Here is a 14,816-nt window from a genome sequence, read left to right as displayed (position 1 = left end):
TTTAAGTAGCTACACCAAAGTTTGCAGCAAGGAATCTCACTCCCACCTGCACAGGTCTCACTGTAAGCCAAATCAGTGTTTGTTGACTGCTGTACTTCTGCTGAAAAACACATCCTGGAGAACGTTTTACATAAACAGACCCAAGAGTGGGTGGCGAGAAGAGGCCATCCAGGGAGACGAATTCTGCCCCACTGCTGTGGAGAGACCCTCTTGGAGCACTGTGCCAAGCTGATCCTGAGTAGGCCACAAAAATGACCTGAGAACTGGAACCCCTCCTGCTGCAAGGACTGTCTGAAAGAGTTGGAGTTGTTCAGGCTGGAGAACAGAAGGCTCCAGGAAGACCTTATTGAAGTCTTTCCTTAATTAAAGGGGGCCTTGCAAAAGAGATGGGGACAGACTTGTTAGCAGATCCTGTTTTGACAAAGGGTGATGGATTTGAACTAAGAGGGTAGGTTTAGATTAGATATAAGGAAGATTTTTTTTTTTTAAACAATGAGAGTGGTGAAACAGTGGTACAGGTTGTCCAGAAAGGTAGTAGAAGCCTCATCCCTGGAAGCATTCCAGGTCAGGTTCGATGGGGCTCTGGGAAGCATTCCTGAGGCATGTTTCACAGAGCTCTTGTACATGAAGCACCAGAGATGATGAAATAAATTCAGTCAGTAGCATTAAATACTGAAGAAGAGTTCATCAAGAAGCCAACAGGAATAACATTTTTAAAACTAACTGGTTTTAAAAGAGTTGAATATCACTTCTGTGGATAATTTTTACCCTCACTGCCAACACCAGGTTTACACACATACTTGTGCACTGCTTTTGCTGCTCTTAGACACTGTACGGCGCTTCTTAAATGCATGTATATAAATATATCCATGAGACTCAAGGCCTTTCTAGTAGAACTTTGAGCAGGTAACTGTAGGTCTTGCATGCAGATCACACTGAAAGAGTGTGAAACTTTGGCACTAAAAAGGCAGCAGCTGGTTTCTTGTCTGTCACATACATGACAAAGTGATACACTCAGCACAGAAGCGCTACATAAAGCATTTGAACTAATTTAGTGGCCACACAACACCTACACTAAACTGAAGCTAAAAGGCACTTTCTTTTGCTCTGGTCCCATAGAATTTAACAAGCTTGGTCACATGGCAGTGATTTCACATTTCAAACACTTTGGTAGCTATTGAAGCACATTACATAGCTCAAGAGAAAGGTTCAGCACATTGGATCTGTAAAAGAAGAAAAACAAGACATACCTTGTCTATTCCCATTCTCTTCATCCTAAGGAAAGAGAAAGAGTGCATATTAAAAATCCAGTAAATGGTAAAACATGCATAGGCATCTGTAAGCTAAAAAGGCTTGAAGAGAATTTGCAAAATTAAGTCTGTCTGCATTCTGCTGTTTTACACTTTCACACAAATATTCACCTGCAGTCTTCAGTGTTTCATGGTGCTGAGCATGCAGCCGAATTACCTGCCTTAAAAGAAACATGGAAGCTTAGGTCCATGAAACATCCCCAGAGAAACACAAACAGCCCAGGGAAGTTGAGGATGCCCCTTCCCTAGAGATGTTTATGGTCAGACTGGAAAAGGTCTTGGGCAACCAAGTCTAGCTGAGAGGCCTCCCTGCCCACAGCAGGAGGGTTGCAGTAGATGACCTTTGCCTGAGGTCCCTTCCAACCAAAGACACTCTATGATTCCATGAAAACAAAGACCAAAACCCCACAAGGCTTCCATGAAGCCCATTACTGCACTGTGTGCTATTGCAAGCATGTTTCCACCACATTCCAAGGCTATACTTTAATCATCTAAGGATTCAAAGCTAAATAATATGTCATAGAGACAAAATATTTTCTAAGTAAGCTCTGAATGTTTCCTGCAATTTATCAAGTTTGTTTTGCCTTCAGTGTTATTGCTTAGAGAAAAATAATCTTTCTTAAACACTCTTTAGTGACAACTTGGAAGATTCTCTTTGCTCACTGCACTATATATACACCATCCAAACTATCACATCTCACCAAAAGTCCAAAAAAGATAAATCACTCAAATCAGAAAAGGGTTACTTCAGTTACTCTCCTGTCAGTATTCTCCTAGTGGTCATGAAGATGTTGGATAAATGGTTAGACCTGATGATCCTGGAGGTCTTTTCCAACATGAATGATTCTGTGACTCTATTTTAACACACAGTCTTTTGAAAGATCATGGCTAATCTCGTCTACAAATGTCTACTGTCTGAAAGGCACAACTGTTTCAACGTACAAAGTTCAACTGAAGTACAATTTCTTACACTTCTATCTACTATTTAAGAAGCATTTTTAACAATTCACATCAGCTCACTAAAAACAGCTTCATCCTGAGGGAAAGAAGGAGCAAGAAGATGATTCACAGAATGGTTGAGGTTGGAAAGGACAATAAAGATCATTTCAAAGGACCTTAAAGATTATTTAGTTCCAATCCCCCTGCCACAGGTAGGGACACCTCCCACTAGATCAGGATGTTCAAGGCCTCATCCAGCCTGGCCTTCAAACACTTCCAGGCAGTGGACATCTACAACCTCCCTGGGCAACTTGTTCCACTGTCTCACCACTCTCATTGTAAAGAATTTCTTCCTAATCTCCAGTCTAAATCTCACTTCCTCAAGCTTCAATCCATTCACTCTCATCTCCTGCACACTAAATATTTGCCAAGTAAATGCACATTAACCTAAACGAACCATTCAAGAGAGGAAGACCTGAAGAAAGCAAGACTTAGATATGAACACTACAGAATGATGAGGATTAGACAGGTCTCTCCTAGTTGCAGATAGACTTCTCTTGAGAGACATACAAAGCTTCTGTAAGGCACTATAGAAATATAACTTTAAGGAAAAAAACAAACACCAAACAACGATAAAACAGCAGTAAACCCCCAAAAACTAAACCTCTGAGTTAAAGGAGATCAAGTATTCATTCTACTTTTAAAAAGCTAAACCATCTAAACTCTCAGAGGAATAAATCCTAAAGATAGGACTGTCCTGTCAGCTCTATGCATTAGTAGAAATGCCACACTAGTGAAGAAGTACTGTTAAAATTTAACATTTACTCTCTTGAAACCTTCCAACATCCAGCAGGTTTTGAACTCTGATTGGCAGCGAAGAATTAGAGTTAGCATTTGCACGTTTCTAGTTTTCAAAAAAGCCAACATCTTTAGGACCCTGAATATTAGAATTCAGAGTCTGGAAAATGTGGGTCATATGTAGGGGAGTTACCTGATTTGGTGCTATAAAGCAAACACTGAAGAAGGGAAAAGTTAGCTAATGAAGAACTGCCATCATTCATGAACTGCTGCAGTGGGTTTGTCAGTTTGTCACTGGGTTATGTGGAGCCCAGTCTGAAGAGACAGCTGCAACACATTAGTTTTTCATGGTACCAAGCCAATGAGCTCAGGTCTTTAAAAATGGAATGCTCTGTAATGCAAGTGTTTTGGAATTAGCCCTCCCTCCTACACTTACCTCTTACACTTTGCAAGATGTCAGTATCTGCTGCTTCTATGCAGAAAGAGAAGGGGCTTTTTTCACTCATTCCCAGACTGAACTTCACATGCAAAACTGTGCTGCTGACTAACAAATCTTAGTACCTACTGCTCAAGGCATCATTTAACCCAGACCTTCCGCAGTGCTAGTGTAAGCACACACCCCTTACTCAGTCTGAGGAAGAAGAGCCATGGGAAGCAGGGAGGATACAGAATGGGATGCTGATGGATGTGCAGCTATGCCCAGTTTGCTGTATGGCCTCACATAAGCATAGCCAAGTATTTTCCCAGAATGGAGTGTGTTAACCTGCAGGCTGTTTCCAAGATCATCTTTCACACTGCCCTTCACACAGGGCTGTCCCTCCCAAAAGACCTACCATTTCCTTCCACAATTGTCCCAGAGATGCTCACTGTTCTCCACTGTAGGAGAACTGCCCAGCTTACAAGGGAGAGGAATGCTGGCTACTTGAACACATGTGAGGAAAAAGGTCAAAATAGTTAGAAGCAAGAGATGTTTGTGATCTCTGGGAATGGAGATCACAGAACTCTAGAGGTTGGAAAGGACCCTGAAGTTCCTGGAGATGCTCAGGGTGAGGCTCGACAGGGCTCTGGGCAACCTGATCTAGTTAAGGATGTCCTTGCTGACTGCAGAAAGAGTTGGACTGGATGACTTTTGGAGGTCACTCCCAAACCAGACCATTCTGTGATTCCATAGCCCCTCTGCCAGAGCAGAATCACCTAGAGTAGGTCAGACAGGAATATGATCAGGCAGGTGTCAAATCTCTCTCTAGAAGGACACTTCACAACTTGTCTGGGCAGCCTGTTTCAGTGTTTTGTCACTCTCACAGTGGAAAAGTTTTTCCTTACACTCACATGGAAGATCCATGAAGCAGGGCTGCCAAGCAACCAAAGGAGGGAGGCCTGTGAAGGTAAGACAGCCCTGTTTTGGCTAAAACAAATCAAGGCTCAAACAACAAAATCACACAGCTTTGAAGGCTCTGGTGCTCAAGAAAAGACCTTTGCCTAACTAACTGTAAAAATATTGAAGCTGACACCCCTGAGCAGGATACTGAGCAAAGCACAGACCATGCTAAGCACCTATGACTGTGTTACTCAATTCTGCACCCAAATCGTGTTAAACATCACCTAGTAGGCAGAGGCAAAAACTGGAATTACAGTATAGAAACCCATGAGGGGAAAACCTCCACAGGAAGGAAAGACTAGGGATTCAGCAGAGATAAGGTTGGTTGATGGGCTGTGCTCCTTCTCCACCCAAGACAGGAACACCTTGGTAAGAACTGCACACTCAATACACAGATGAACTTTTACTGCACCACCACCACTATTCTGTACCTATCAGCACAGCCGCAAAGGTTTGCCTCTCCTACTGCATCAGATGTGACCAGGCTTTATGAACTTGAGCTCCATCACTTGCAGCCAGGGCACTTCCCACCAGCAATCCCAATCTATTTTATCTACAACATCAATAAAGTAAGCCTATCCATTATTTTAAACTTTCTGAACCTGTGTCAGTGCAACTTCTTACTGGACAACTGCTAACTCCCATGCGAGAAGACCAGAGGAGGTTTAGGTTGGAGACGAGAAGAAGCTTTTTCCCTGAAAGGGTTCACAACCACTGGAACGGGCTCCCTATGGAAGTGGTGGGATCACCATTGCTGGAGGTGTCTCGAAGAGGCAGAGATGTGGTGCTGAGGAACGTGATTCAGCACCAGCACCGGCAGAGTCAGAGAATGGTTGGAGCCGATTATGTGAAAAGGCTTTTCCAACCACAGTGATTCTACGATTCCACTCGACCTGTCCACAGCTTTTCAAACAAGCCAGATGCAAACAACAGGAGCAGCATTTTTCATGGAGGAATCACAGAATGTCAGGGGCTGGAAGGGACCTTAAAAGATCACCTGGTCTAGCCCCCATACCAGAGCAGGATCACCTAGAGCAGATCATGCAGGAATGCATCCAGATGGCTCTTGAGTATCTCCAGAGAGGGAGACTCCACAAACTTCCTGGGCAGCTCTGTCACCCTCACAGTGAAAAAATTCTTTCTAAGGTTCACATGGCATCTCCTATGCCTCAACTTCCACCCACTGCCCCTTGTCCTGTCACTGGGCATCACCCAGCAGAGCCTGGCTCCAGCCTCCTGGCACTCACCCCTTTACATTTCTATAAACATGAATGAGGTCACCTCTTAATCATCTGCTCTCCAAGTTAAAAAGCCCCAGCTGCCTCAGGCTCTCCTCATAAGGAAGATGTCCAACATCCTTAAATCATTTTTGTGTCTCTGCGCTGGACTTTCTCAAGAAGCTCCCTGTCCTTCTTGAGCTAGGGGACCAGAAATGGACACAATACTTCAGATGAGGCCTCACCAGGGCAGAGGGGAAGGAGAACGTTCCTTGACATACTAACCACAGCCCTTCTAATGCACCCCAGAATAGCACTGGCCTTCCTTGCCACAATGGCACACTGATGGCTCACGACCATCCTTCCATCCACCAGGACTCTGAAGTTCCTCTCCCCTTCACTGCTCTCCAGCATGTCAGTCCCCGACCTATACTGATCCATGGGATTGTTCTTTCTCAGGTGCACGACTCTACACTTGCTCTGGTTGAACTTCATTAAATTTCTCCCTGCCCAACTCTCCAGCCTAAGTCTCTCTGAATGGCAGCACAACTCTGAGGTGTGGCAGCCACTCCAGCCAGCTTGGTGTCATCAGCAAACTTGCTGAAATCTTCATTAGGTATTGCTGAATTGGAGCCAATAATAGATATTAAAAAATAAATATATACCCACAAGGAAAGTGGAAAGATTGTTTGAAGGAAAGCTCTTTTTAACGTTTTTCTTTCTCTTCACTATCTCTACCAGTTTATGTTGTCCTGCAGGATGATTTAGAGGTATTAAGGTAGGCTTACCTAGAAAGAAATTAAAGCCTTCCCTGGGATAAAACAGACCTCTGCACTCATCTAGAGGGGAAGTGGCAGCAGCAGGTTGACACTTATGATAGGAAAAGGACTGTGGCTCCACCAAACTGGCAGGGGATTGAGTCACTCTGGCTGCTACGTTGATGGCATCACCTCTATGATTCTACCTTACATCAGAGGCAACTGCAAGCATTCTCAGGTGTGAAGAAGAAACAAGGCTACTAAAACAGTCCAGTCAGTCAGAAAACCAAACCACAGCTACCATTATTACCACTACCTCTAAGGTGTGGAAAACCAAACATCTCCACATTCTAAGGACTTAACAGTTTTGATCAATGAGGAAAGTGAGACAATTGAGCTTGCAATCAGCGACAGGCTGTAAGTAGCTGGTAACCAAAACTATCTTTGGTCAAAGAAGACCAGCAGAAAAAAACATCAGATTTACCTCATGTCAGAACAAGGCTGACAATAGGAGAATTTCATTCTTTAGTACTATATCCTAGGTACACTGACATCTAAAAAAGCCACCTTATGAGATCCAGGAGTCATAATTTTGAAGATCTGGGGTTTTTTTTCCACCACTTCATGGACATTAAAAGGAAGAAATGAGATTATAACAGTTTAGGCTCATTTACAGCGGTCTTCACCAGAGCTCTGTTCCAAATGACCATCATCATTGAAAGATGGAACTGAACTCCTGAATAAAGGTATTACAACTATCCAATAATCTCATTATTTCCTTTTCAAAAACCGCACAAAAATGGGAAATAATTAACCAGTTTGTAACATACCAGAGAAGAAACAGAGGAGAGGAGGGAAGAAAGTGTTAAAGGAACTCTCTTGCAGAAGAAAAGGGGAGATCACAGAATAGTAGGGGTTGAGAGGGATCACTGGAGATCATCTGGTCTAACCTCTAGAGCAGGTTGCACAGAAACACATCCAGGTGGGTTTTGAAAGTGTCCAGAGCAGGAGACTCCACAACCTCTTTGAAAAGCATGGTCCAGTGCTCTGGCACCCACAAAATGAAGAAGTTTCTCCTTATGCTTAATCATTAGCTGTTAAAGAGAAAGTGATGGGTTGTTTTTTTTTAACATATTGTTTTCTCTTCCTTGTGTCCATCTCCTCCTGCATGTGAAAAAAGTATCCACCCCCTCAGAGAGATCAAGTGGATATTAGGAAGAAACTTATCCAATCACTTGTTAAAGAGATCAAGTCTGCTCATGCTGTTTACTGTTCCCTTCAGTGTTGCTGAGGGATGCAGTGCACATCATTCATTCTGCTTTAAGGCAGCTGCTTAAGGAGCTCTGTTACACACTGGAAATCAAGCAGAGGTTGCTTTTGGATGTCTCTCTAACCCATGAAGCCCAGAAATGTCAGGATCGCCTGATACCGCCAATAGTTTGACTTCCAGTTAGCTTCAGCAACTCTTTGTCAAGGAGAAAAAACTTGGGCACTCAGGTGCAGGCTGAAGAGCTGATGTTAGCTAGAAAAACACTCTTATGCAAAGTTTCTTCCACCAAGGACAGGTAAAGGACAACTTCAACAACAGAATCCTGCAGAGACAGAAGTCAGCTGGCTATTAGGAAAGAGCGTGAAGCTCCAACAGCCATTCCCCAGCTGGATAAGCATGTACTTCTGCCTAGTTGGAACAGCAAAAGGGAAACTTGAGAGGTGGCCTGGATTATGAGAACCTGCATACCTGATCACTTGAAGATGAGCAAATGCTACTGAAAGTCACTATGAAAAACCCTCTCTTAGTGTTCAAATCTCTCTATTAAATGGACTTTCTCAGCACCAGGTGCTACAGTAACTTTCAAAAGGTTCTGTCACAGAAGAGAACACAGACACCCTTGGAGACTGCAGAGCAATTACATAACACTTAGAACTACATGTTTTAACTGAAAATGTTGTAAAAGAGCTGTCCTTCAATGTAGGTCTGCACACATTTTGTGTATTTTTGTCTCTTGGCTAACAAGAAATTGCAGACTGATGGGGGTTTCTCAGTAGAAAATATAAAAGAAACACAACCTGTCTTTTTCAGCATATATTAATGTTAGGATACATGTAAACTATGGCCAACTGCTGTTTTTCCAAGCTATTCTCTTAGTATGGAGTTTCTCATATCATCAGTTTCACAGGGAAAAGAGGGGAGGGAAAAAATGCAAAAAGGGAGGGAGAGGGGGTGTGAAAAACAACAACAAACCCCAAGCCTCCCACCAGACTGGAAGTCTATGCTTCCAAAGGCATTCAGACTAATGAAACTGGCTTTCAGTGTAGAAGTTGTGTACAGAGAACTATTTCCATGTTCAGCAGTAACCACTGCTCTTACCCATGGAACTCCTATGGGTATAGGATGGAAACATCAATGTATGACTAAGACGACATGGAGTGAGCCTGCCTACCTACCTTACACACAACAGACCTTTCATCTGTGTAAGACACACCTAGACACATGCTTACTTTCAAGCAAGCTGGATTTCTGACCCTAAAATAGGATAATAAAGCTGTAAGTGATTTATTATTTAACTTACCTTAAATGAAATTTGAACTGCAGATTCTGGAGGGTAAACTATGAAGTGTCTTAAGGTGAAGCCAAAACCCTGAGAAGTCCTCCTTAGCACGACAGTTTTGGGGCCAGGCCAAGAGAAAGTTTCTTCTTCCTCTGATGGTGATACAACTTCACTCTGCTCTTTTCCCTCTTTGTTTTTTGATGCCTAAAAGAAAGAAAAAGAGACACAGAAGTTACCACTTGGGGAATTATTTCTTCAGTAAAATAAAAAGCCCCCAAACCACAAACACACACACTAAATATTCCTGGGTACTCGAAAACCTCATTTCTTTCCCCATAACCAAACCAACTTGATGCTCACTCATATTTTGAAGAGAAATGCCCTGTAGAGCAGCATCCCTTCCAGCATTACACCTCTGGTCACAGCAACATAAAGAATTATTCTTGAATTATGTTAGATCACAAGAAACTGAACACACAACAGTGAGGGGCCCAAATGAACCCCAGGAAAAGAGCACAGCCTTCATATTTTAATTACTTTCTACTTCAGATACAATCCTGTGTCTTCTGAGACACCAACTCTGGGTGCACACAGCTCTCACATGTGGTAAACTAATTCTTCCTCACAATGCAGGCGTGGTTTTCTCAACTAGTATCTCCTAACTTAAAAAAGTAGAATAGAACTGAAGAACACAGGCAACTGGTTAGGATTCCTCAGCAAGAAGGCAGCTGATGCTTCTTTTCCTCCAGCCGCACTTGAACTCCACCTTTGTTTTTTCTATCCTTAACTACTTTCTCTGAACATTTCACAATGCAAACTTTAAGCACACAAGTTAAAAAAAGTCTAGTTTTCTTTTACAATCTTACTGCAATCCTTTCTCTCATGCAAAAATAAGACTTTTGATGGGTTTTTTTCCCTTAGTGGTAGTTGTACATGCCTATGACTCGAAAAACATACCATCATAACAATATTTTAATCTTTTCATGTTATATAAAATCTCCCATTTCAATTTTCAAAGTTTAGTACCACAACACACAACATTTCAAATCAAAGGCAGAAGACATACAAAGAGAGCATGCAGAACCCTGTGCCCCCCCCCCCCCAAATATTCTAGTTCAATGATGCGTGAAACAAATTTAGATACCAGATCCTATAGCCTATTCAAAGGGTATTCAAAGAGAAATAATGGTGGTCTTGTACTCCTGTAGCTCTGCTGCTGTGGCTCAGCCACTGCCCTATACATGTCAGAATTTACTGCTCAGTTTTCTCCCTGGGCTGCTCCAAAATAATCCCTTTTGCTTCAGCCTTACAGCTGGGATCTCAAATTGCAGTGCTTCTTGGCAAGGTGGGCCCAGCCAATTCCAATCAACATCTACTGAGAAGATAAAGCATTTCCACTCGAACCACAATGATGACAGCATGCATTACTGTAAGGAAAGTGGTGCAGCTGCTTGCTAAGAGTTAACCCACCAGAACAACATTCGGCATTCAGATGTGTAAAGCATGACACATTTCTACACAAATGCTTCAGTCTGTCCTTGGAAACCCACATCCTGGTATACCCAGCAGGAAGGATAAGCAAGTACTAGCCAGTGCTTCAAAGACCAGCCTCCTTTGCTCCAAAAACCCTCTTTTAGCAGCAACACAAAGGACACAAATGGAGAAGGGTCTTGTTGCTACAGCCAAGACAAGAAAAGGAGCCAGTTCTGGAACCAGACAATGCAGAGGATCCAGAGCAGCCAGATAAAACTCTGCTCCTCTAACAGCCTAAAGAGATTATGAGTAGATTCTGGAAAGACCAATAATAAATATCAAGAACTATACCTCAGGCCAGTCTGCCCTCATCCATCATCTTAAATCATTTTCAGGTGTTAATGTGAAAGCAAAAAGACTGCACAACGAGATGACTGGCAAATGAAAACTCAGGGAGAACTGGGCCAAAACAAGTGGCTTGAGATTGCGGTTCAAGCTGTGCAAAGATTAAGGTGAAAGTTACATGACCCATCAGACTAAGGATGAGGGTTTGCTCTCAAGGTGTCCTCCACCAATTTGCTCAGATTTCAAACTTAAGTTATTTCTTCAGTGCTGCACAGATGTGTCCCTTCTCAGTCTTTAAGTCTCCTAAGATGAACTGAAACTGGAGCCAGTAAGAACATCTTGATCCTAGTGAAATGGCAAAAAAAGCTCCTCAAAAAAAACACCAAAAAAAAAACCCAAACAAAACCCCAAATCAATCCCTGACCTCTAAAAAATGACAGTGATTTCCTCTATTAAGTGATGGGCAGCAACCCATATATTTAGCATTCCTTTGCAATCTCCTCTTGTAATTTTTTATAGGCAATGCTTGATGCTGAAGTTTTGAACACTTGGAAACAACCACAGGTATCACACAACATCCAACATGTAAATGAGCAAATACAAAGCCTTACAGGTGTGTAAGCAGTAAGGTTGACACTGATAAATATAAGTCTAGAGTGTACCTGACTCTCTCTTCCAACAAAACCCTCCCTGCTAGACAAAACGTTTTGCTGTACTTAAGTAATGTCAGTTCAAAACACAGGTCTTTGGAGAGCAGGTGTGGTGAGGAGCAGCTATGAGAACTGGAGAAAAGGAGGCTGAGGGGAGACATCCTGTGTCTCCCGAATTCCCTAAAAGGAGGCAGGGGCCAGGTGGAGGTTAGTCTCTTCTCCCAAAGAAGTAGTGCTAGGACAACAGCAAACAGTCTCAAGTTGCACCAGAATAGGTTTAGGTTGGAGATCAGAAGGAACTTTTTCTCTGAAAGGTTTCTCAAACACTGGCACAGGCTGCCCAGGGAGGTGGTTGAATCCCCATCCCTAGAGGTGCTTCAAAGAGGCAGAGATGTGGTGCTGAGGGACACTGGTTAGCACCAGCCTTAGAAAACAGATGGATTCCATCTTGAAGGTGTTTTTCAACCGAAAGGATTTTGTGATTCTAAGTTGCTGAACTAAGAACGGTTCAAAAATGCATGATTTCTTGGAAAAGCATGCCAGAACTGAGGTTATCTTCACGCCAACCTGAGCCCCCCTACAAGCTCTGCCAACAGGACAGCAGGAGGCAGTACTATGAGGCAAGTACTCTGTATGTTCAATAGCAACTTTCACAGTCACACGGAACAACACTCAATTTGAATTACAAAGAAAAGGAGAGGGAACATCTGCTGAGTAACCCTGTGACATGCCCAACCACAGCACGCCCCTCAGACTGTCTCTTGCCAGAGAAGGCTTTAAAAACACAGCGAAAAAGGTTTTCAAAAACACAAAACAAAACAAGGATGTAGGACAGCAAGCAAGAAACAGATGATGTTTAGCATAGGCACGAATGCTACTGAAGGCAGAGCTCCTATGTGGTGTTTTTCGTGAGCCAAAGAGGTCAGTAATCAAGTTACAAATACATATTTATCTCATAGCTTTAAGGTAATTTGTCTTTTGAGTCGACTAATTTGCATTTCAAGAGAATGAAAGCTGAATGCTCTGGTTTATTTTAATTTCACATAAAATCTACACCCCACCCCTCCAAAAGATTATTTTGCCATACTCCTTAGAAAAGATCCCCAAGTTTTTTTTCCTGCAGATTCAATGCTCCCAATGGGAGTCAGAATGCACACAATCAAGTTCAAGGACTGAAGAATCCCAGGCTACTAAAAATGAATCAAACATCATTTCCCTCAGGAGCTCTTCATACAAGGTTTCTGCACAAAGTATCTCAAAGCACCATTTCCTGTTATAGGCAATTACAAGGACATACAACAGATGCCTTAAGTGCACTGTAAAATGCAGAGTTGGGTTTTGATATTGGATTTAACCCTTTTTTTCTGAGCAATGTAAGCATCCATGAAAATTCAGATGGCGCCTTAAAGAACGACACAAATCACTGAGTATAACACACGACTGAGAGAATTATGGAGAAGCAGGAAATGATACTATGCCCAATTAAGTCTCAAATCAGTAATTTCCCATCATATAAGCCTTAAGAAAAAAGAATTCATTCTGAGAAGGTTATCTCTCCAATACGCATGTTATTCAAAGCCAGTCTTTAATCATAGAACCAATTTACAGGCAGACCTGGAGTTTTGTTTTGACCGTAAATGACTTATTTGTGAAGCATTCTGAAAGTAGAAGTTGCATTGTAAATGTAAAGGTTGCTCAAACTATGTTTACTGAAGCATAAATGTATATTTAAAAGGAAAAAAAACCTCCAGAGCAAGCAGGTGACTACCTACCAATAGCTCAATAAAAGCACAGAGACAGGTGGTGCTAATCAGGACCTGCTTCAGCTGCATTTATCAACCTTCAACTTCCATCAAGTCCAAGAAATGGGATACCTGAATGTGATGGTTTGGGGGTTACCCCGCCCCCCCACACTTTTGAATTTGCCCCAGCTAACTCAGACGGACCCTGGGAATATAGGTGAAGCAATTTATTTACAGCTAGCAGAATTTACAAGCAGCTATTTACAATATATACAGTTATATACAATTATATACAGAAATATACAAAGGATAAACAATACAAAAGCACAACTCCCCTCCCAGAAACCTGAGTCCCCAGGAGGGGCTCTCAAACCACCCCAACACCTCCCCCCGGCCCTCTCAACCTTACCCCAGTTCTCAGGAAGAAAAGAGGTGCAGCCAAGAGGTTAGGGAGCAAGGTTAGTAGGAGCAGGGTTAATAAGATGTAACCAGGTCTAAGGCAAAAGCAAGAGTGAGAGACAAAATGGAGAAAAAGTCTTTCTTCTTCCCAGAGTTCTCAGCGTGACTGTGAGAGAAGTAGACACAATTGTTTTTCATTTCACTGCCCGTTATCTAGTTCTTCTACCAAAACATTCCAGCTTGCTTCAAACTAGCACAATCCACCCCTGTCTACTTCGCTCAGAGTATCGCTGAGAATTATCCAATCTAATCTAAACCAATATTTACACTAAAATAATATATACAAGTTCAGTTCACACTTCAATCAGATGTAGGTGATTCAAAAGCTCAGAACAGGGACTCCCAGGTGACATTGGGTTCGTGCTCACATACTGTAGATTCTATCGTAGATTCTCTCAGTGTTGGGCGCCGATGTTACCTAGAACAGAAAACTCCTAACAGCTTGAATTTAAACTCTCTCAGCTAAGGTTAAATTTCTCTGTGGAATACACTGGATTTCACCATTCTCCTGCATTACCCAGTATGTATGACCAGGACCTTCAGCAGATACCACCCCTCGGACAGGTTTCCCTTCGCCCGAAGGAGAAAATACCCAAACAGTTTTCCCTAACAGATTCTTCTCATGTACAACAGGAACTTTATCACCGTCTACTGTTTGGACCAAATCTGATTGTGCAGGTCCTGCTCTGTTTACTGAACCTCTACTATTTACCAACCAAGTAGCTTGTGCTAAATGTTTGTCCCAGTTTTTCAGAGTTCCACCCCCCATGGCTTTGAGGGTGGTTTTCAGCAAACCGTTGTAGCGCTCAATCTTCCCTGAAGCTGGTGCATAGTAGGGTATGTGATAGATCCATTCAATACCATGCTCTTTGGCCCAGTTTTTCACAAGATTGTTCTTGAAATGAGTACCATTGTCTGACTCAATTCTCTCTGGAGTTCCATGTCTCCACAAGATCTGTCTCTCCAAACCAACAATGGTGTTACGTGCAGTAGCATGTGGAACTGGATAGGTTTCCAACCATCCAGTGCTGGCTTCTACCATCATCAGCACATACTGCTTGCCAGAACGTGATCGAGGTAAAGTGATGTAGTCAATCTGCCAGGCTTCTCCATACTTGTACTTTGACCATCTATCACCATACCATAAGGGCTTGATTCGCTTAGCCTGCTTAATAGCAGCACAAATGTCACAGTCATA

At 42.6% G+C, this 14,816-nt stretch overlaps 1 protein-coding gene across 4 annotated transcripts in view; it reads right to left on the bottom strand.

Annotated features, from left to right (window-relative positions):
- The window catches only part of ARHGAP21 (Rho GTPase activating protein 21), a 144,992-nt gene that overhangs the window by 59,625 nt on the left and 70,551 nt on the right, over positions 1-14,816 (bottom strand). For all 4 annotated transcript variants that reach the window (XM_064162480.1, XM_064162482.1, XM_064162481.1 and 1 more), the window contains 2 exons: positions 8,971-9,153; positions 1,251-1,275 (listed from right to left, as the gene is read on the bottom strand). In XM_064162480.1, the coding sequence (XP_064018550.1) occupies positions 1,251-1,275; positions 8,971-9,153 (208 nt within the window). The remainder of the gene's footprint in view (positions 1-1,250; positions 1,276-8,970; positions 9,154-14,816) is intronic.

Source organism: Pogoniulus pusillus, chromosome 23, assembly GCF_015220805.1.
Source record: "Pogoniulus pusillus isolate bPogPus1 chromosome 23, bPogPus1.pri, whole genome shotgun sequence".
In the NCBI taxonomy this organism is placed as follows: domain Eukaryota; kingdom Metazoa; phylum Chordata; class Aves; order Piciformes; family Lybiidae; genus Pogoniulus; species Pogoniulus pusillus.
Note: the sequence above shows the minus strand (reverse complement) of the source record. Positions and strands in the feature narration are given on the sequence as shown.